The 23,577-nt window shown below is 32.2% G+C and overlaps 1 protein-coding gene across 4 annotated transcripts in view; it reads left to right on the plus strand.

Annotated features, from left to right (window-relative positions):
- The window catches only part of GLS (glutaminase), an 83,360-nt gene that overhangs the window by 34,569 nt on the left and 25,214 nt on the right, over window positions 1–23,577 (plus strand). Inside the window, exons 8-15 of one of the 4 annotated variants that reach the window (XM_027054519.2) lie at window positions 3,630–3,662; window positions 3,757–3,815; window positions 6,989–7,055; window positions 7,625–7,675; window positions 10,327–10,503; window positions 12,472–12,603; window positions 15,918–16,010; window positions 17,065–19,679. In XM_027054519.2, coding sequence (XP_026910320.1) covers window positions 3,630–3,662; window positions 3,757–3,815; window positions 6,989–7,055; window positions 7,625–7,675; window positions 10,327–10,503; window positions 12,472–12,603; window positions 15,918–16,010; window positions 17,065–17,211 — 759 coding nt within the window. In that variant the 3' untranslated portion in view covers window positions 17,212–19,679. Of the gene's footprint in view, window positions 1–2,221; window positions 2,272–3,629; window positions 3,663–3,756; window positions 3,816–6,988; window positions 7,056–7,624; window positions 7,676–10,326; window positions 10,504–12,471; window positions 12,604–15,917; window positions 16,011–17,005; window positions 19,680–23,577 lie in introns of those variants that run through there. The other 3 variants (XM_027054525.2, XM_053215460.1, XM_027054516.2) reach the window with 3 other exon arrangements.

The raw sequence follows: 23,577 nt of genomic DNA on the forward strand, positions 1-23,577 counted from the left end.
TATACATAATTCGGGAGTATATTGTAAAAACCGGTTATAAAAACTCCAATATAATTATATTAATTCTTTTAATAGCCAGTGTTAAAAAGTCAGTGCCTATTTATCATATTTTCATTCATAAAGTTTTCTTCAATGAAATGAAAATTCTTTAAGTTAGAACAGGTATGTTTACAGAAGAATTAACTCCTAGAATTTTCTAATCTCAGGATCTGATTACTTAACTACCCTTTTCAGACAAACCTTATAGTTTGCTTTTTAGAAGTCATTTGATCTCCATGATCCTGGAAGTCGTCTTTAACATATGAAAAATACTTTAGAAACTTCCTTATCTCTACTTCCCCAACTTAAAAGTAAATAATCAATCACTCCTCACAATCACAGTATAGTTCTTTCTGTCCATAGGTCCTGTCCCCTTGCTTTAATAAAAACACTTTTTATCACTGGAAAAAAAAAATCATTTGGTGAACGGATTTGGTAAATCATTTGGTAAATATATTTTCTCCAATTTAGTTTTTAAGTTTTCCTGCTGTACTTACCTATATAGCATTGTAGCTTTTTCTACAATTAAAATAACATATATAATATTGGTTGTATAGTGATTTAAAAGTGGGATAAACCTATTCCTGGTTATGGGAAGTTTTTTCCAAGAGATAAAGGGACATTGATAATTTTAAGACCAGTTTCCAAATTCCAGTTTTCATATATGTGTTTCTTAAAATTAGTCTGCCTTTGGTCCATATTTCCTCCCATTTTTCAAAAGAAGGCATACTTCTCATTTGTACCAATTTTTACTGTGGTACACTTTCAGGTTCTAAAAACCTCTTGGGCACCAGTGAAAGAGAACATTTTGAAATATTGGAGTCAGTGTTATTGAGGACATGAATCATTGTAATGAGTGGGAACAGCCCTCTTGTATATAGATTGTTTCCAGGTCTTTGGTTTCAACAAAATGGACAGAGGATCTAATCAAGTTGTTAGTTAATAAGAACATTAAGTGTAAATTTTAAGGATGGATTGCTGTGTGACTTTTACATGTAATATAGATATGTAAAAGAATTGAGTGATATCGCTGTAACAAAACCTTTCCTATTTCTATCTACTGATCTGTTGTCAGCAGGATTTCTCAACTCCTACCTCTGTAAAAATTTTAAATAGGAAGAGAATCTCTTTATTCTAGCAATAGAAAATATCCACTTATACATGAACTAATTAAAAATCAATTACTATTTCAAAGAGAAAAGAATATTCTAAAATGTTTTGTAAATTAACATGGGACATTATTAATAAATAAACATTTTTCTTTAACTTTTTATGAAAAATTTCAAACATACTCAAAATAAACATAGTGTAACTAGCCCCTATGTACCCATTCCTGGCTTCTAATTTTCATAGTATCTTGTCCTCCACTTCTCTGTGCCCCACTACTAGATGATGATGGATTTTATTTTTACAGTTTGTATATTTGCTTTTAAGGGGTTTACTCTATTTTGTATGTGTATGTGTATTTTTTCTAACATTTTTACAAATAAACTTTCTACTGTTATTTTTTTGAAATTAAAATAACTTGACATTTTATAATGATTATTAGATCCCATATATTCCTGGGGTACATGAAATCTTTCCAAGAGATACAGGGGCAAATATATTTTGTTGACTTAAGTAAAATACTATTTTCAATGTAGATAGTAAGAACAAACATTAAACAAGTGCTTTTACATTTAAATGGGGAAATTTTGGGGAAAGACTTTCTTGGGTCAACAAAATCAGTTAGTTTATTTTGTGTGTTTTTATATAATCCGCCTAGAACATTTCAAGTAGTTTATCCAAAAGGTTATGTGATTGACAATGGTAAATATCAGTTTTTTAAAAAATAGCTTAGAAGCAAAACAATTTTAATTATGCTTTAATTTAGTAAGCTACAAAGTAGGTCAAGCTTGTGACCATAGTCTAGAGTTGAAACAGGTTTTTTTTCTTTTTATTAAACATGACAGCTTAATAAAGAAAATTTGTATTCTGTAGGGCACAGTTTAGGTCAGAGAATGGAAGTTCAGTATAACTTGTTTATTTTACATTGATTAATTGTATAATGGTAATTATCCATGTAACATCCCAATGCAAATGCTGACATCCTTTTCCAAAAGAGTTGTTTTTTTTTTTTTTTTGTGCGTTTTCTAAGGTTAAAAAGGTTTTTGTGGTTTAAATGTTGTTACATATTTTACAGCATTAGGATCTATGGAATATTTTGACAACTGCAACAGTTCAATGAAGTTGGTAATTTCTTCTTTTAATTATTTTTCATTGAACAGCTTTGGAGTTACATTTCTACATTTTGAGTTCTGGTGTATTATAAGGAAAGAAAAATTAAAATATGTCAAAGGGCACTTTAGAGAAAATAGATAGTGATTACAATATGGCTGTAGCTAAATTATCCATCATTATCTTGTTTAAGCTTTGTTAATGCCTAATTTTGATGAAATAGTGTGGTGTTCTTTTCAGCTACTGATTGTATATGTGATTGACATTCTTTGGTAAATAAGTTGATCTGTAAGGTTTCACAGATTATCAGCCAGATCTTAATCCACTTGTAAAGTGGAGAATGAACCTGGCTTTATTCAGTTAAATAATTCTCTGGTACAGGTTTTCCCCATCATAATGAAATTTTAAAGTGTAATGTTTTGGAATTTTTAGGGTAAAGTTTAAAATTTTTGTTTTAAAATTTTAGTTGTCAAATTATTTTAAACCTGTTTTAAAAATTAGAGATGTATTGTTTCTATTGGGTGCATATCACCAATTAATACGTTTGATTTCAGATCTACATCTTACTGCTTTGTAAACTTCGCCGAGGTAAAAATGAAACCATTTGGCTACTTGAACTGATCTACATTACATAGGTTTTTCCTATTGACATTTGCAGTAGCTAACATGTCAGAAATAGAAGTGATGAAACAATACATCTTCCATGCTCTGAATTGGCATAATGCTAAATTCAAATGTAGCTAATTGTTTAGAGGCTATGAAATATATATTTTTTAGTTCACATGTTGTTAAAACAAATGAGATACAAAAGGTAGAGCTTTCTTTATACTAGCAAAATGTATGCAGGATGTTTGCATATATAGAATTATAAAAGATTAGTTTAGTTTTGCAACATAACTCATCTTCCTAACTCTAATACTGGTTTGAGGTTATTTTAAAAATATGAGTAGATTGTTCTTACTTGAAAACCATAATTTATACTCAACTCTTTTCTAAGGGTGAAACTTTATTTTAAGTTTTTTTAAAATATGAAATTAAATAACGTATGTGCTAGCAGATTATGTGTTGTCATGAAAGATAAGGGAATTTGGGGTAACTAAAATTCTGTAACTTTGGGTTGGGTAAAGCTTATACTTAAAATAAAGCATTCCCTTTGTAATTCAGACCCATTGTCAACATATTGGTATTAATAAAAGAACATGTAAAAAGTTTATGTAAATATTGAATTATTTTAGAAGTATTTCCTAGATTTAAAAGTACTAATGTACAGTATATTAATTATGATAGCAGTTTGAAATTTTGATAATTATACTCAGTTAAAACTTAAACTGTAGTGATTCCTGTATTAACATATTTATCTCATTTCTTTGCAGCAAGGAGTGAATAATGCTGAAAAATTTGACTATGTAAGTGCAATGTAGAATTCAGTTTTCATGCTTTATTTATATTCCTTAAATACTTGTTTTTTAATTACTGATACTTTCTAATTCTGGTTTATAGGTGATGCAGTTTTTGAATAAGATGGCTGGCAATGAATACGTTGGATTCAGTAATGCAACGTGAGTCTAATTTTTGACTTAGGTTTTTATAATGGGCCAGTCCTCTTTAAATTAACAAAAATATCTAGAGTATAGAATTCTATTAAACATTTTTTTAAAATGTTTATTGATTTTTGAGGGACAGAGCATGAGCAAGGGAGGGGGAGAGAGAGAGAAAGAGAGAGAGAGAGAGAGGGAGGGAGGGAGGGAGGGAGGGAGAGAGAGAGGGAGAGAGGCAGAATCTGAAGCAGGCTCCAGGCTCTGAGCTGTCAGCACAGAGCCCGACATGGAGCTTGAACTCATGAACCGCGAGATCATGACCTGAGCTGAAATCGGACACTTAACCAACTGAGCCACCCAGGGACCCCTATAGAATTCTATTTTAAATGCTGTTTTGTCCCCACCCCACCCCCCCAACCTCTCCCCTTTCTCTACATATATAATACATAGTGTATTTAGAATTAATCTGGTTTGGTCCTAGGGCTTACTTCAGCGAATAAATAATTATTTAAAATTGCGTCATTAAAGGGAAATGAATTATTTCTGAATTACCTGAGAGAACACTTAAATGCTTTATATAGGTTGGATAAACTTCTTGTGGGTATAAAGTTAGAAGGGACCCAACTTTCCCTTAAATTACTGAGAGTTATTCAATTTTCTTTTTGCCTGTAATACCTGTCTTACCTCTCTAAATCTCTCTGCCTGGCTAACTTGATTTTGACCCCAGTTTTTTATTTTGAAATTTGCCAGTCTGTAGAAAAGTTGAAGGAGTAAGCAATGAATATCTGGATATCTTTCACTTATATTTTCTGATTAATATTTTTGTCTCATTGGCTTTCCCTCAACCTCTTTTTTTAGATAACTGTTTAAAACATGTGTATTTCTACACACACACACACACACACATATGTAAATATATATTTTTTTTCTCTGAACTGATAGAAATAAAGTTGTAGACATCTCAACACTTCACCCATAAATAACTCAACATGTATATTCTGAGATAAGGACATTCTCCTACATAACCACAGTACCATCAACACATTAACATTAACATTAAGATCACTAACATTAATCGTAAGATGTCATTAATACATAAATGTACCAACTGTCCACCCCTTAAAAGCCTTTTATGACCTTTGCTTCCTAGGAATTAATCAAGGTTTGCACATTACATTTATGTCTCTTCTGCTTTTTTAAAATAGAAGAGTCTTCCTGCCCTATACCTTTGCTTTATAAAATTTTATTAAGTGGCTTTCTTTGAAGAGTGCCAACCACTTGTTTTACAAAGCAGGAATTAACTAACTTTCTCTGTGAAGGACCAGATAGTAAATTTTTCAGACTTGTGGGCCATATGGACTCTGGTTGCAACTACTCATTTCTACTGTTTCAGTAGGAATGCAGCCATGGACAATATGAGGTTGTGTTTCAAGAAACTTTATTTATAAAAACAGGCAGCAGGCTACATCTGGCCCATGGGCTATAGTGGATATTCCACATTTTGAATAGGTCTGGTTGTTTCCTTGTGGTTACATAAAGCTGAAACGGTTTTGGCATGAATACTAAATAGGTGATACTTTTTACTTCACGTTTCAGGAAACAAAAATTTTCAGGTTGTCTGCTCTACCAACTTTTATTCATCCACTTAAGTATCTTTCTAAGAAGTTTTTCATGAATCTCATCTCACCTCTCTTCTGTGCTATTATATTACCATATTTAATTGAGCTTACTCTATGTCTCACTGCCTCATCACCACCATAAGACTCTGACTTCCTTTAGACCTGGGTAGAAATGTCTTCCAATTCATTTTTGTATTCCTGTTATCCAGCAGATAATAGCCACTTGATAGTGTTTGGTGAACAGAACTACATGCTAGGCACTGTGATCATTGCTAAGCAGTTAGTTCTTTATGTATACCATGTTGAGTTTTGTTTTTTTTTTTAAGGTATGGCAAGTTGACAAGTTTATTTTCAAGAGCTTTTTCATATCCACATATCCAACATTGTTTTTCTAACCATAGAAACATTAAAATGTATAGTTAGGAGAGACTCTCACCCCCCCCCCCCCCACACCTTGTGATTGATAATACAGAGTGTCTGTCACCCACAGTTCCTCTTTTGTCAGCAGCCTTATGGATGCTTGCACGCAAGTTAAATCTGTCTAAATTAAAACTCATTCTCTTTCTTCTCAAACTACTCTTTGCTTCATGGATCCCCACGTCAGTTGATATCACTGTCCTTTCAGTCGACTGGATTAAAAATCTAGACTTTTGTATCAGACTTCATTCACCATTCCCCCTTTTTCCCATTAGGTTGAAAGACTTGCCGAAGTGCTCTCATGTTTGATCATAGCTCTCCTTCCATTCCTGTCACCACTACCTAAGTTCAGGCTTTCTATGGCTTTTATTACTTCGGTTTCCTAATAACATAAGTCATCCTTTCTTTTTCCCCTTTCCCAGACTGATGTCAGAGTTATCCTTCTAAAATGTAGGTCTCAACAAGGTAATTTGATGGAAAGCCTTCAAGCTTTCATTTGGTATGCCATCAGGAGCCATTTTTAGATTTATCAGTCTTGATAATAATGTGGTCCCAGTCTCCTTTGTTAGTTTGATGGTTCTCCACTCTTCTCCATGAACCCTATTTCTCAGATACATCAGAACATACGCCATTCTTCAGTGCAGTCCTGTCTTCTATACTTTTATAACTTTGTTCATGCTACATGGGATTTGCCACTGCCTAGGCTTCCCCCTGAAATCTGTTAATCCAACAAATGCTGAAAGGCCCATTTCATGTGTCCTTCCTTTAGTGAAATTTCCATGGATTCCTGCAGTTGGAATTGATTATTGTACTTTTGGAGGACCCAGGAGATTCTGCAGTTTCTTAGTGTATTTTTTAATGGTGGAATACTTGGTAATTTTAAAATTAGCTTCTTTATTCACAAAATATGAAGATTAGAAAGGGCCTAACCCATTTCAGTCCTTTCACAGCTGAGAAAATTAAGACTGAAAGAATTGTCAATTAAATGACTTCCCCAAAAACCACATAGCTAGCCTATTGACAGAACTGGGATTGAAACCCAGCAGTCCTGACTCTTAGGTCAGTGTTCTTTATACTATACTTTGCTATACAGTTACACTACAGGACAATCATACTTTTATAGAAAATAAGTAAATAGAGCAATTTTTTTCCTTCTAGGTTTCAGTCTGAAAGAGAAAGTGGAGATCGAAATTTTGCAATAGGATATTACCTAAAAGAAAAAAAGGTTCTTGAATTTTTTTGTTTCTATTTCAAATTATTGTTTTATTTAATAAAATATGTAAACATGTATGCTAAAAACTCAACAATAGGTTTTAAGCAACTGTCTGTTACTATTTAATGTTTAGAAGTTTTTGCAAAATGCTCTTGAGTTAGTCGTTTCAAAATGTTAATATTAAATCAGTTTAATATCTGGCAGTATTCAGATATTTTACTAATTACATTGATGCAAGTTTTTCTTAAGGATTAGCCCATTTTTCTGAAAGTGTGATGCCAGACTATTATTGATTACATTTGGTTTTTAAATTTTAAGTGGGTGGTCCAGTAACTTGCTTTATGAATTATGAATCAGTTTATCATTGTTAAACTAGTATCTAGAAATCTGTATGTAATGTAGTTTTGCTTTATTGTTCTTTATTATTTCATGTAAAAAGGGTTGTAAGCCTTTTTATAGGTTATATGCTATTTTGTTACCACTTAATACGAGACATTTGTATACATTTTAAATTTAGTCTTTATGTGTCTCTTACTTATGTGCATATATTCTTGTTTTTAATTGCCTTTCTATTTTTTCAGTGTTTTCCAGAAGGCACAGACATGGTTGGTATATTAGACTTCTATTTCCAGGTAATTTACTTCAACTCTATGAGTTGTGTATATAAATGGATGTGTCACATTGTGCAGAGTATAGATGTCTCTGAAATCATGGCTCTAGATTAAGATAAAATATATTTACCACTCCCCTTCTAAAAAGAGTCCTCATGAAAGGCATTCTCATGTTTTTTTCCTCCTAAAAATCATGCCTTAGAATGTAATAAGGAATGTTTTTTACTTTAAGAAGTATCAAAAATGGTATATAATTCCAGAAATTGGTTTGTCCTTATTAAAAACTAAGCTGATTTCTTAGCTTTTAAGTTTTGTTTTGAGGATTTGTTTGTTTCTTCATTGGAGTGTTCATATTCAGCATGTTAAAGTAGCAGTTTCTCAGTTGGTTTAATTCATTTCTGCAAAGTCATATGATGCTTTTTTGGTTTGTTTTTTAATGTTTATTTTCGAGAGAGAGCATGAGGAGAGGAGGAGCAGAGAGAGGGAAACACACAGAATCTGAAGCAGGCTCCAGGCTCTGAACTGTCAGCACAGAGCCTGATGTGGGGCTCAGACTCACCAACTGTGAGGTCATGACCTGAGCCGAAGTCTGCCACCCAACCGATTGAGCCACCCAGGCACCCCTGTGGTGTTTTTTTTCTAACTTAGTATAGTTTCTCCACATTCCTGAGTGGGCCACTCACATAATCTGCTGTGATTATAGAACTCAGTTTTAGAGAGCCTTCCCCGATAACTCTCTTTTCTCCCTGTATTTTCAGTTCAGTTCATTCCTACAGATTTAATACCATCGTGCTAATATCAATGGGCTGTAATATCAAGCTAAATAGTAAATTAATTATTATTGATTTCTAGTTAATCTTACTTTTGCCTGCCTTTACTTTTTAAGGTGCTTTAATTTCAATTTTGTAGTAATGTTAAAAAATATGTAAGGGGGTTGATAATGTAGATTTTGATGACAGTTTGTCACCTTCCAACGTGAGGAACTGTGAATTGAGAATCCAGACTGTCAGTATAAAATCAAGGTCTAATCTGGCCATTTTTTAGCCATGTGACATAACTTCAGTAACTTAGACCTAATTTCATTATGTGTAGCATATGCTTAACCTAACTGTCTGCATTATCTTGAAGATAACATAAAATGATATGTGTCAAATTCCTTTGAAGCTGTAAGGTGTTCTATAAAATAATAATGTCATTTATTTTTATTTCTTCCATACGTTAGTGTTTGTTTTCCTTCGGTATATACACTTTAGCTGTTATAGCCTAGGTGCTACTAATCTACTATGAAATTTCTGCACTTCAGGGTAAAAATCAAGAGAAAGCCATAGAATAGAAGCCTTACTTTTTTGGAGAAGGGCTGCATGTAATTGAACATCTGATCAGGGTATCAGAAAAGTACTGTTAAATTGGGATTTGTCAAATTTGGTATATATATCATCTTGTGACAAACAAAATTCCAGTTAATACTAAGTATAAGTTAGGAAATGATCATTGGAGTTTAAATTTTAACTTCTTTTAGAAAGCATTTTATGATTACATCTACATAAGTCTTTGCTATCTGGGTCAGTATAGTGACTAGTTTCTGTAGTTTTGGAGAAATAAGGAAGAGGTTTTAATATAAACAAGCAAAAGTGAAAGTCAGTGAAAAAGTGGCTCCCAGTCAGTTTCCTAATGCACTGTAGCTAATAAGTTTTCCTTCTTGCTCTTTCCAAACCCCTTTGTCTCTTGTGGAATCTTGAAAAATTAGTAAGGAAAGATTGCAAGTTGGTAACTCAGCCTTTTCTTCCTGCTCCCCCTTCCCATCTTCTTTCTCATCTACTTCCTCCCCCACCTCCCCATACACACCCTGCCCCCTAGTTTGGATTGCTGTTAATGAAAAGTAAAATGGAGCTTATTTATTATTTCTGTTTTATGGATAAATTTGGGTTTGCTGTGGTAAACTTATTTCCATTATTTTGATTATTTTTAAATACTATACTATACTCTGCCTGGACTTTGCTTTTATTTATTCAGTATATTCTGTCCAGCACCCATAGTCAATATCAAATAAATATTTAAATATTAATAAGTGGTTTAAAAGGTAGTATTTTGACTTAGGCACTCAGAGTATCCAGGCTAGTGCTATCTTGGTTTCCATTCCTTAATTTTTTGCATGTTACTACATAGGAATGCTGAGCTTTGTTATAGTGAAAATGTCAGTCATTTTAGCATCTTTTTTTCCTAAAGTAGCAATTTCTAATGTAAATGCTATCTATCATAATACTAATGTATGTTGCTTTGTGTTAAAAATATATCACGGCTCCTTTTCCTTTCAATTTAAAAATAATTATGTTTGTGTATCCTACAGAAAGCATTAATATTTAAGCAACTTTGAATATCACTTGGGACCATTATAGATCTTTATGCATAGGGGCTGGCTCTTCCTATCCTGGTTTTGCCATTATAAAAGACTCGATAACTGGGCAAATCAGGATAAACTTTAAAGGGGCTTGAAATTTGTTCAAATTTAAATCTTTGGAATGTTATCAAGTTATGTTAAAATAATTCCCTTGAAGGAAAGATTTCAGATCTGTATGAACTACCAGATGAAATATATTTTCTTAGAAGTCAATTGTAGTACAGAAAATAATGTCAACCTAAATTTTCAGAATTCAGTTTTTTCTTCCTTCTAGCTATGCTCCATTGAAGTAACTTGTGAATCAGCCAGTGTGATGGCTGCAACACTGGCTAATGGTGGTTTCTGTCCAATTACTGGTGAGAGAGTACTGAGCCCTGAAGCAGTTCGAAATACACTGAGTTTGATGCATTCCTGTGGCATGTATGATTTCTCCGGGCAGTTTGCTTTCCATGTAAGTAATTGTTTAATCTTAATTTTCTACTGCAAGAAACTAGTCTGGACTAGTTCTTTTAAAAATACAGTTTGAACTTTGGTTCTAAACCTGCACATTAATTTTTGAGAGAGAGACTTGTTTTTAAGGTTAATTTGTTACAGACTTGTTAAGGAATAGAGTTAAGCAGGCTACCCGAAATTCTTAAGAACTTGGAGTTTAATTTATAAAACCTCATCACTTCTACTTGTAAGGCATTCCAGTGTGCAAGGTTAGTACAGACTTTCTCTACTATTTCTTATTAATATAACTAAGCCTTATGGTGATTACATACCTCAAAAGCTCCTTAAGTTCAGAAGGAGCGCATAATTGGGATGTTTAACACCTTTGGTTATAATCATAGGTATTTTAAAGCACTTAAAGTATATTAAGTTAACAAAAATATACTCTTAAAGCTCTCTTGTGCATTTTTGAACATTTGTGTACACCTGTGAAATATGGACTTTCTTACCTCATTCTGCTTATGTCAAGATATAATGCCCTACAAATTTTTTTTATTTGAAAATTTTAGAACAGAAAACTAGATGCATTTAATGTTACCCACTACTCAACTTCAATAGTTATTAGTACCTTACCAGTATATCTTTATTTCCAATTCTTGCCATGTAGTTGAGTGTGTAATTCTAAATGATAATGACTTTTTAGAAAACAAACAAACATAGCACCATTATTATATTTGAAAAAAATTTTTTAATTTTTAATATCAAAATATTTAGTGTTCAGATTATCTGGATTGTCTTGTAAATTACTGTTTTGTGGGTTTTTTTAACCTGGGATGCAAATAAGGGTCATGTGTTAATGACCGGTTATATCTTCTTTTATTATTACTTTTTAAATATATGTTCTCTTCCTTGACCTGTCTTTCTTTCTTGTTATTTTTAGTTGAAAGAACTGGGTAATTAATCCTGTACAGTTTTTCAGTCTAGATTTTCTTTATTACGTCCATACCATTGTCCCTTGTATCTTGTATTGCTGGGAAATTGGTTTATCCCATTCAGGTTAATTTTTTTTTCCTTAGTATTGTGCAAGATTACTTCTAGCAATAGGTATTCAATATATGAATGTTAGTAAGCCATTAGTGAATACTGCCCTGATGATACGAATTTTGTCTTTTTATCACAGTTACTCTCAAGTGTTACATAATGTGAACTTAAGTGTTTTGAAGAGGATTAATTTGAATTACTTGTGATCTTATCTCCTCAGAGAATTCTCAGACAGTATACCACAGAAAATCTTCTAAGAAGATACAATTTCTCATGTTTTTTTAGTCATAAAACATTTTTTGAAAATAACTTTTCATACTTGAATACATGTTTATTATAGAATTAGCAAATCTAGTCCAGTAGTGCCTGGGTGGCTCAGTCAGTTAAGTATCCAACTCTTGATTTTGGTTCAGGTTATGATCTTGTGGTTCATGGGTTTGAGTTCTGCATCAGCATGCTTGGGATTCTCTTTCCCTCTCTGTCTCTCTCTCTGTTTGTCTTTCTCTCTGTCTGTCTCTCTCTCTCTGCCCCTCCCACATGCTTGTGTGCACTCTCTAATAAACTTCAAAAAAAAATATATATATATATATACACAATCCAATATATTGTATACAATATATACTATATATATATACACACACACACAATCCAAAAGAATAAAATAAAAACATGCATAGCCCCACAATTTAGATGTAATCTACCTTAATCCTTAAGAGTGTATCTTTTCAAATGTTTTCTGTATTTAAATACATCTCAACTGTTTTATAAGTGTTTTCTCATTTACTGTATTATAAACATGTTAATAGTTATCTACAACACTTGTAATGTTAGAATTCTGTGTATACGTATACCATAATTTCTAAACCAATTCCCTTATTGTTGGACATAATTTTCCTTATTTTAAAATGTTAACAAGAATATCCTTTTTTTTTCAAATTATTTTCAGGTTGGTCTTCCTGCAAAATCTGGAGTTGCTGGGGGCATTCTTTTAGTTGTCCCTAATGTCATGGGCATGATGTGCTGGTCTCCTCCTCTGGACAAGATGGGCAACAGTGTTAAGGGAATTCACTTCTGTCATGTAAGCATATTTTCTTAATGAAAATAATGATCATATAAGTGGAACCATCCAATGATTTGATTTTTAAAATTTTAATTCTAGTATAGTTAGCATACAATGATGTGTTAGTTTCAGGTGTACAATATAGTCTTTCAGTTCTTCTATACATTACTCAGTGTTCATCATGATAAATGATTCTTAATCCTTTTCACTTATTTCACCCATCACCCCACCCACCTCTCCTCTTTGGTACCACCAGTTTGTTCTCTGTTGTTAAGAGTCTACTTTTTGGCTTATCTCTCTGCTCCCCTTTGTTTTGTTTCTTAAATTCCACATGAGTGAAATCACATGGTATTTATCTTTCTCTGATTGGCTTACTTCACTTAGCATTATACTCCAGATCCACCCATGTTGTGGCAAATGGCAAGATTTCATTCTTTTTTATGGCTGAGTAGTATTCCATTGTATTTACCTACACCACTTCTTTATCTGTAGATGGACGCTTGGGCTGTTTCCATAGTTTGGTTACTGTAAATAATGCTTCAATAAACATAGGGTAGGGGTCCATATATCCCTTCAAATTAGTGTTTTCGTATTCTTTGCATAAATAGCTGGTAGTATGATTTCTGAATCATAGGGTAGTTCTATTTCTAAATTTTTTTTTTTTTAACTTTTTAAGGAAACTCCATACTGTTTTCCATAGTGGCTGCACCAGTTTGCATTCCTACCAACAGTGCGTGAAGGTTCCTTTTTCTCCATATCCTCACCAACACTTGTTTCTTGAGTTTTTGATTTCAGCCATTCTGATGAGTGTGAAGTGATACCTCATTGTGATTTTTGATTTGCGTTACCCTGATGATGAGTGATGTTGAACATCTTTTCATGTGTCTGTTGATCATCTGCATGTCTTCTTTAGAGAAGTGTCTTTTCATGTCTTCTGCCCATTTTTCAATTTGATTATTTGCTGTTTAGGTGTTGAGTTGTATCAGTTCTTTATATATTTTGGATACTAATTCTTTATCAGACAGGTCATTTGCAAATATCTTCCCCCATTCAGCAGTTTGTTTTTTTTAGTTTGGTTGATTGTTTCCTTTGCTGTACAGAAGCTCTTTATTTTGATGTAGTCCCAATACTTTTTTCTTTTTTTTTCTTTTTTTTTTTTTTTTTTTTTTTTGCTTTGTTTCCTTTGCCTCAGGAGACATATCTAGAAAAATGTTGCTAAAGCCAATGTCAGAAATTACTGCCTGTGATCCCTTCTAGGATTTTTATGGTTTCAGGTCTCATATTTAGGCCCATAATCCATTTTGAGTTGATATTTGTGTATGGGGTAAGAAAGTAGTCTAGTTTCATTCTTTTGCATGTGGCTGTCCAGTTCTCCCAGCACCATTTGTCCAGTTTTACCAGCACTAATGTTTTTAAACCATTGCATATTCTTGCCTCCTTTGTCGAAGATTAATTGACCATATAATTGTGGGTTTGTTTCTGGGTTTTCTATTCTGTTCCATTGATTTATGTGTCTGTTTTTGTGCTAGTACCGTAATGTTTTGATAACTACAGCTTTGTAATATAACTTGAAGTCTAGAATTGTGATAACCTCTGGTTTTGTCTTTTTTGAGATCGCTTTAGCTATTCTGAATCGTTTGTGACTTTATAAAAATTTTAGGATTGTTCTAGTTCTGTGAAAAATGCTTTTAGTATTTTGATAGAGATTGCATTAAATCTGTAGATTGCTATAGACATTTTGATAATATTTGTTCTTATAATCCATGAGCATGAAATATCTTTCCATTTCTTTGTGTTATCTTCAATTTCTTTCGTCAGTGTTTCAGAGTACATATCTTTCACCTCTTTGGTTAAGTTTATTCTTAGGTATTTTATTATTTTTGGTGCAGTTGTAAAGGATTTTTTTCTTAATTTCTGTCTGGGGTTTCATTATTAGTTTCATTAAATGCAATGGATTTCTGTGTATTGATTTTTTATTTGTGACTTTACTGAATTCATTTATCAGTTCAAGTAGTTTTTGGTGTCGTCTTTAGGGTTTTCCTGTATAGAGTAACATGTCATCTGCAGATAGTGAAAATGTTACTTCTTTCTTACTAATTTGAAAGGCTTTTATTTCTTTTGTTGTTTGATTGCTGTAGCTAGGACTTCAGTACTATTTTGAATTATAAGTGGTGAGAGTGGACATCTTGTTCCTGACCTTAGGGGAAAAGCTCTGAAGTTTTTCCCCATTGAGTATGATGTTAGCTGTGGATTTTTCATATTATGGCTTTTATTATGTTGAGGTATGTTCCCTCCAAACCTGCTTTGTTGAGGGTTTTTATCATGAATGGATGTTGTATGATAATCATGTAAGTGGAACCATCCAGTGATTCTGATTTTTAAATCATTTCAGTAGTTTATTGATTGTTGGCATTCTGCCTACCTGTCTGCAAGTTACTAGGTTAGCCATGGCAGTACTTATACAGGATCTTTAAATTGCTTCTATCAGCTCCCATATACTTGTGCCCATAGGAAATTACATTTGTTTGATGCTGATATTTTAATTGTCATGGTTGTATATAGTTTTCAGTTTCCAAAAAACCTCAACAAAAGTTATTAAACTTGGAAAGGTATAAATTTAAATCCCAACATAAATTAAGATTATTATTGTTTATTATATCATCATTAATCTGTATGTTTGAATATCTTTATCCATAAACTATCTTGAAAAGTCTTTTTTTTTTTTTGAGGACATAAGCACTACAAAATAAAATTGTTTCTAGATTAGTTCAGTATTTTATATAGTTACCCAAGTCTTGCTAATATTTCAGCTTCCAGTTTTATGTGCAATTTACTACTTTGTAGACTCTGTATTAAGTACTATAATTTTTCTGCAAACTTTCTCAGTTAAAATTATTTATTTTTCAGTTTTTTATATTTTGCAAAAGCTATAGAATGACATTGGATGCTTATGGATTATAATAGATTGTGACCAGAATGTTTATTTATATTTTTGTGGTGCTTTATGGTTATTTGCTAGAATAGTTCTTTCATATGACCTGTTACTAAAGGCCCATTTTATAGGAAATGAAAGAAACAATTTGAGTGGTTTAGCCCTAGCTAGTAAGCCCTAGCTAGTAAGCATTGTTCTCAATGCTTACTCCATGTTCTCATTCTGATTTATCCATGTTCTCATCTGATTTTGGTTCTCTTCGTGATACATGCTGCTTTTTGCAGTGGTATTTTCCATGAGATAGTAAGTTAAGTTGGGCAATATTAGTGTGATTTGTTGCAATATGAAAAAAATAGCCAGTGAATAGCCAGTTTCTTATTCCTGTCCTGTTTATTTACAGGATCTTGTTTCTCTCTGTAATTTCCATAACTATGATAATTTGAGACACTTTGCAAAAAAACTTGATCCTCGAAGAGAAGGTGGTGATCAAAGGGTAAGCAAAATTCATATTTAGATTATTATGTAATATTTTTCTAAAAGAAAGAAAATGAGATTCACCTGTTTGAATAGAACTTAGTGTCCTCATATATTTGCTAATCACGAATTGAGCATACACAAGTTATTGACATTTTCATCCTGGAGTCAGGAGTATATAAATAATAATTATTGCTGTTTTATTTAAATTTAAACTGGTTAACCTGGCAGCAGGGTTCTCCACCTACCCACCCATTTTTCTGCTATTTTAAGCAATATTTTAAAGAATTGATTCTGTTAAAAAAAAAAAAAAAAAAAAAAGAATTGATTCTGTTCAAAAAAACACTTTGGAAAGTGCTACACGTGGTAAAAAGAAAGCCTTGTTTTACTCTTAATCATTTGTCAGTAGTAGTCTTGAAGTTTATTTTGGCATGGATGGATATGTAAATAGGAAAGGGATTATAGTATTAGTGAAAGACCTTACAAAGCCTCATAATTTTTATTGGCCACTATAGATGAAATATTTTTTTATACAAAGTGTTTAATGCAGAGTTCTTGATACTCTTAAAGTAATATTTGTTTATTATCATTGTTTGGCTTCATATTATTGCACATACATACTTCTCTTAGTGCTAATATTTAAGAGTCAGGACTTAAATTTCAGGAACAAGATTTTTTGTCTTCATAGTTGTTCACTGGACCAAGGACTTGTTTTGAATTTTAATTAAATTCCTTTGCATCCCATCTAGAAAATGTTTATAGTAAATACCTAATTAGACTTGAAGCTGATATGAAGCACTTATAAGTAGAAAATATTTTTAGTGCATACGAAGTAAATTTTCCTATTGTTAGTTCCAATCAAATAACTTATAATATGTGAGAATTATGCAAAGCTAACAGAATAGAAACTGCCATGGGTGTCAACATGAGTAACATGGAACGAAACATCAAATGGTGGTGGGTGAAAATGTTAACAGATCTTAATAACATTCATTGAAAAATACCGTTTTATAGCTTGGACCTTTCTTCACTCAAGTGCACTAATAAATTATGTATGTTGCTTGAACAACTAGCATTCCTTTGGACCATTGGACTATGAAAGTCTCCAACAAGAACTTGCTTTAAAAGAGACAGTATGGAAAAAAGTGTCACCTGAGTCAAATGAGGACATCTCTACAACTGTAGTATATAGAATGGAAAGTCTGGGAGAGAAAAGCTAAAGAAATGGGTTCTAGTTTCAGAATGTTCTTCATTTACTCTTTCAACCATCTTTAGCTTTTTTGCATACTATGAATATTTATTTGAGTTTTTTGTGTTTTCAACCTTGGGTGCTGGAGCCATAAAGCTTTTTTTCCTTTTAATCTTTGTATAAAGATAATAGATTAAAAAGTGGATTTGTTGGTCTTTAAAAAAGTATTTATACATAAGTAAAGCAAATTTGCTTTATTTTTAAAGACGCAAAAAGGAAAAAATTCCTTTAAATTTTTTCATGGTGTAATTAAAATTTTAACTTAATCTCCATTTTAAAATGGTAACAGAAATGTCATTTTTGGTTCTAAAACCCACACATTGAACTCATAAGTTTCATTGCATTTTGTTTTTTCTTTCCCAGTTTTAAAACTGACATGATGTCTGTAGGGGCAATAGAACGTCATCTCTATGCTAAATACAATGAAAAGGCAAAATTAATGAATCCCAAATTACTTAATACAGTGATAGATTATAAAATTAGCTTAAGTTTATATTTTATGCCATTTTTAGTGATAAATTTGCTTTAAATTTTAAAAATTCATTTTAAATTTTATCAAACACTTTAAAATATAAATCATGTCTTTGCTTTTTTACTTTGCAACTTCTCTGTGTTCTGTCAAAATTGTCATGTACAGGAGTGTCTTATGTTACTAAAACATTCCAGCCAAAGAATTTCAGAAGTAGGATAATGACATGTTTTACTGTTAAAAAGCTATAATGGTTACTCAGAAGGAGCAACAGTGAGTGTCTTCAAGTGAAATGTTTACCTGAACAATTTTATTTTCGTATTATTCACGTTACTTTTTCTATGTTATATTTAAGTGTGAATGGTGAATCTTGGGTTTTAGTTTTTAATATTTTTATTATCGTAATAATTCCACAAATGCTAATGAATCTTTTATGATAAATTATAATAACATCTCATAGAGTTTGTTTTATTTGAACTCTAATTTTAGAGTACTTAGGAAATGAATTCAGTCTGATAGTAGTAAGTATGCTACTAAAATGTGTTAGATCTGAATCCTTTTGTTTGGTTATAAAAATGCAATATTGAGAATCAAAACTTGTTTTTAAAAGAAGGACTATTTTGGATAATTTACAATGTTTAAAGTCTGTCTTGGCAAAGTGATTGTAAAATTCTGTAGGACCTATTCACACTTCTTCCTTCTTCCAAATAACTCTTCAGTTTTCCCCACAATTCCCCATAGCCACAAGGTGTTTTTTGTTTTGTTTTGTTTTATTCATTTTTAAACTTGTAGATTTTGGAGGGGCAGAGGTGGGGTCTGGGGTCTAGAAGGAGACTTGGTAGTTTTTTAGTGTCATGGAATATGTGGTAGGTCACATCTATAAAAGTAAATCTAGTAAAAAAGATTTCACTGAGTAATTTTGATACTAGCGCAAATATAGATACAGAAAACCTGATCAAATGATGTCTCAAGCTTGGGAACTGTGATATTAGAAAAAGAAGTTCCCTTCCAAAGGTGTTGGTCAAAAGCTTTTTGGGCTAACTTATATATTTAAATAATTATGTGTTAAGTTTTGGAGGACTTACCAAGGAGTTTATTGTTACTTAAATATTTCTCTAATGTACAAATGCAAATCGAAGTGGCTACTTCTACTTTGGCCATTTACGGGGGCGGGGCGGATGGTAGGGGGGAGTGGTTTTTTTGAAAGCCTCACCTCTGCAACAACTTTAAACAGTATCATTTGTATTATTAGTTCCACCAAAGCCATTTGCAGTTTGGGGAACTGAATGTCTTAATTGATAGATTGGAAAAAAGGCTTTATTTTTTTCCCTGTGCTCTAAATTGTTATGTTTTACTATTTCATTTGGAGATGGTTTTACTTTATAAAATGAAAATTCAATTTTTCCTATTGTGTCCTATGTATAGATTTCAAAATTATGTTGTTAATTTGTAGCTGACTATATTGTAGCTAATCTTATTAAGGATGAGCATCCAGAAATTTTTGTAGGAAGGTATATAAATGGAAGAAGAGGGAAGATACTGTGAATAGGCCCCTAAACTTTAATTTAAAAAAAAAAAAAAAAAAGGAAAATCTTTGCCAGATTTAAGAACATTCTTTAAATTGATTCCTTCAGTATTTTTAATACCTTTTCAAATAAAGTTCTTGAAAAGTACCCAGTATTGTGGATTTAATGTTTCATGCCATTACTGATTCTTGATATTCAAGCATTTAGAAGTTAGCACATTTGTTTTTCTTTTTTTTTTTCATTATTAACATTTCGTTTGAAATGCATATCCTTCCTGAAATACTTTATTTTGAGCATAAATGTTGTGCATTTTATCTTAGTGTTTGGATTAAAACATTTGTGTTATTTAGCTTTCTTTTATTTGCTTTGTATATTTAATAATGTACCTTTTATTTTCCAGTATGCCTACTTTTTGTATTGTACAATAAATTTATTTTAAGCTGATTTTATTGTTTTTTTTTTTTTTTTGATGAAAGGAACTCTAGCATTTTAAGTACAACAAATAGTTGGAATTTTAACTTCAAAATAGTAAATCTTTATGAAGATACTATTAAAATGCTTTAGATTTTTACTTCTGAGGCTATTGTGAAGACATACTAGAAATACTCTCTAAAGGGCTTCATTTGATTTTTTTTTTTTTTTTAACAAAGTATAGAGTTGGTGGGCTTTTTGAGGGAGAGTACATTTTTCTATTGGTTGTACTAGAAGTATCTGAATAAAGACTTTTCTCCCAATTTTTTTTTGTTGTTTTTCCATTTAACAACTTAAAAAAGAAAAAAATCTACCCTATTTGCTGGTTTCCTGGTTCAGCTTTCTGAGGAAGAGTATCGCTGGTGTTACTCACTGTGTCACTGTTTTATATGTTGTGTAGGGTAGGAAAACATTGCTGAATCAGATGAAGAGTACTGTAATATTACTTTAGAATTGTGAATCACAGTAGAATTTATATTAAATGGAATAACTATACTACAGAAATTCACCTTATTTACTTTTTAAGGAATTTAGTCTTCAGAAGGAACTTTATATTTCCACAGCATAGTCCAAAGTCTAATGAGGCTCCATGCATTGTCAGACATAAACAGTACAGTTGACTCTTAACACAGGTTTGAACTGCATGGCTCCACTTACTTAATTTAGTAAATTATAGTACAGTACTGTAATTTATTTTATCTTCCTTATGATTTTCTTAATAACATTTTCTTTTCTCCAGCTTACTATGTAACATACAAAATGTTTTACTGAACTGTTTATGTTCTTGGTAAGGCTTCTCGTCAGCATCAGCTATTAGTAGTTAAATTTGGGGGGGGAGTCAAAAGTTCTATGCAGATTTTCAACCACATGGGGGCCAGTATTCCTAAGCCCTCCCACATTGTTTAAGGTCAGCTTTACTTTAAGTTTAAATTTTACTGTTTGATCAGATAACACCATTTGTATCCAGAGAAGTCGTCCCAAATATATTGTAGACTTTTAAAACTATTTGAAGGGGAAATACCATTGTTTATAGGATTTTGTATTTATCTAAATGGGATTTTTTTTTTTATAAAGTTCTTTTGGGACTAGGAAATAAGTTCATGTGTAATTGATTCATTATGTAATTGATTTATGATTGCTTACTCTTAAAGACACACTTGGATTTTTTTTTTTTTTTGCTTTTAATCCATTTGAAGCAAAGGGAGAGGTGGCTCAGCTTGGTCGTCTTGGCCTGACAGTGTCAAGTTTTGTAGGCATGTATGTATGTGAGAAGAAACACTGATGTATACTGATATGTCAGTCTATACCCTGATAATTTATATACATGTGTGTGTTATATACATATGTGTTTGTGAGTGTATCTGTCTATCCAGATAGACATTTTTGCTGTCCCAGAATTTATAAAATATAACATGTTTTACTTACTCAGTTTGACTCTGAAGATTTGTGGTTTCTTTTGTTGTGCCCATTCACTACCTGCACTGTCAGGGTAAGAGAGTAACAATATTGGAGAACTTCATAAAAGGGAAAGCAAGAATATCAAATTTCATATGGAAATTGACTTTAAAGCAGTCTCCAAAATTTATTATATGGGAGGATTATATTCAACTTACATAATGTACTTCTCATTTTGAACAGTTTATGGAACAGTTTTATTCCAAAAATTGTACATAATTTTTAAGAATGTGTTTTACTATTCATTTTGTGGAAATTTTGGTTTTTAACCAATCTTGAAAATGCTAGAATGTAATTTAAAGAAAAAAGTAACATAATTTCTGCTCAATTCCTTTACTGCTTTATATTAAATGCAGTATTTACATTGTATGATAACACCAAAACCAAACATTAGAGATACAGCCACCACCTGGGTGGCTCAGTCTGTTAAGTGTCCGACTTTGGCACAGGTCATGATCTCACAGCCCATGGGTTCAAGCCCCACGTCCGGCTCTGTGCTAACAGCTCAGAGCCTGGAGCCTGCTTCAGATTCTGTGTCTCCCTCTCTCTCTGCCCCTCCCCCGTTCATGCTCTGTCTCACTTTCTCTCAAAAATAAACATTTTTAAAAAGGCGAAAATAAACAGGAAGATATATTCAAGTGTATCAAGTTCGACTACTTTTTTCTTTTATCTCAAATTATAACATACTTAAAACATTTGTTTCTTACACTACATAGAAATGGAAAGAATTTAGTTGGACTAGGAGATGTTCTCTTATCCTTCTTCTCCCTTCTCCTGCCAAGGTAGTTCATTGAAGTGAATACCACACAGACTTGAAGAAATTTAGAGTTATAGTCTGTTTTAGTTTAGTTTTTAAAACTATAAGCATCTAGAACAAAATTTATCCAACATAAAACATTTGGCAAACTTGATGTTTTTTAGACTCCTAAACTTCTTAAACAGTAATAGAAAAGGTACTTATTTTTTAGATGCTTAGACTGATCATAAATCGTTATTTTTAATGAAATGATTCTCTTGTACTGTGGTTTTAAAATGTTCTTTATTATTTTATATTTTGATATATGAAAGGTTATTAATTTTAAGGTTGACTTTTAGTTTACCATATGTTTTGTAGATTATAGATCCACTTTAGTGATTTTTATACGTTGCACCTGTAGAGACTTTTAAGATGTGCAAAATGTGTAAAGCGTATGTTGATTAAATTTTTATTATGGCTTTCCAGTCAATTACATTCACCTTTAACTGAAATGAATAAGATATAAATTAGCATTTGAGTGCATTACTTTTTTTTGGTGGTGTCTGTGGTAGTTTTTGGTAAATTCCAAATCTTTTTTATTGAGAACTGTTATGTATTAAGTAAACTTAAAAAAATTATGATTCTTGGTGCCAAATGCTGTGATGAGCGTCAGGATACAGACTCCTAGGAAAGAGGAATGAGATGACACATTTGGGCAGTTGATCTCATAACACCATTGTTAGACCTTGAACTCTAAATCTCAGTTACTATCAGAAATACTTTAGTTAAATCTTGATGAAGAACAACTTGGCTTGCTTATTTATTTAATTAATTTATTTATATGTATTTTCAGAGAGAGAGAGAGCGTGAGCAGAGGAGGGTCAGAGAGAGAGAATCCGAGCCAGACAAAGGGCTTGATCTCACAAACCGTGAGATTATGTATGACCTGAGCTGAAATCAGGAGTGGGACACTTAACCCCCTGAGCCACCCAGGCACCCCATGGTATATTTATTCTTAAGCCAAATTTTAATACCTGAGGACATGAGTCTTCTGGACATAGTATTATTAAAAATAATGATTTTTTCCATTAAGTATTAACCTTGCTGAAATACCTCAGATGATTGAAATTACCTATCTGGAAGGCCTAGGTTTTATTTTTTTTAATGCTTATTTTTGAGAGAAGCACACGTGTGCACATGAGCAGGGGAGGGGCAGAGAGAGAGGGAGATCTAGGATCTGAAGTGGGCTCTGTGCTCAGAGCAGAGAGCCCAATGAGGTGCTCAAACTCCCGGAACTCACAAACCTCGAGAACATGACCTGAGCCGAAGTTGGATGCTTAACCCACCGAGCCACCCAAGCAGGCGCCCCGGAAGGCTTAGCTTTTAAAAGGAAGTGTTCTTACCTGAAATAGTTTTAGATTTGTTTCCATATTACACGTCTGGCAATTTTTGTTTATATAATGAAAATCTCTCTGGTCAGTTCCACTTGGAACCCTCACTTACGATTTTAGTTCATATTCTGTAAACAGCTAAAGAATTTGTTTTATTTTTAAAACATAGCTCAACCTTTCTAGGTCTTTGTTCTTTCATTTACCATAATCTTATAATTTATTAGAATCCCATAATTGAGATTGAAAGCAATCTTAGAGTTTATGTGGTGCAAACTCCCGCTTCAGCCAA

Source organism: Acinonyx jubatus, chromosome C1 (genome assembly GCF_027475565.1).
Source record: "Acinonyx jubatus isolate Ajub_Pintada_27869175 chromosome C1, VMU_Ajub_asm_v1.0, whole genome shotgun sequence".
NCBI lineage: Eukaryota > Metazoa > Chordata > Mammalia > Carnivora > Felidae > Acinonyx > Acinonyx jubatus.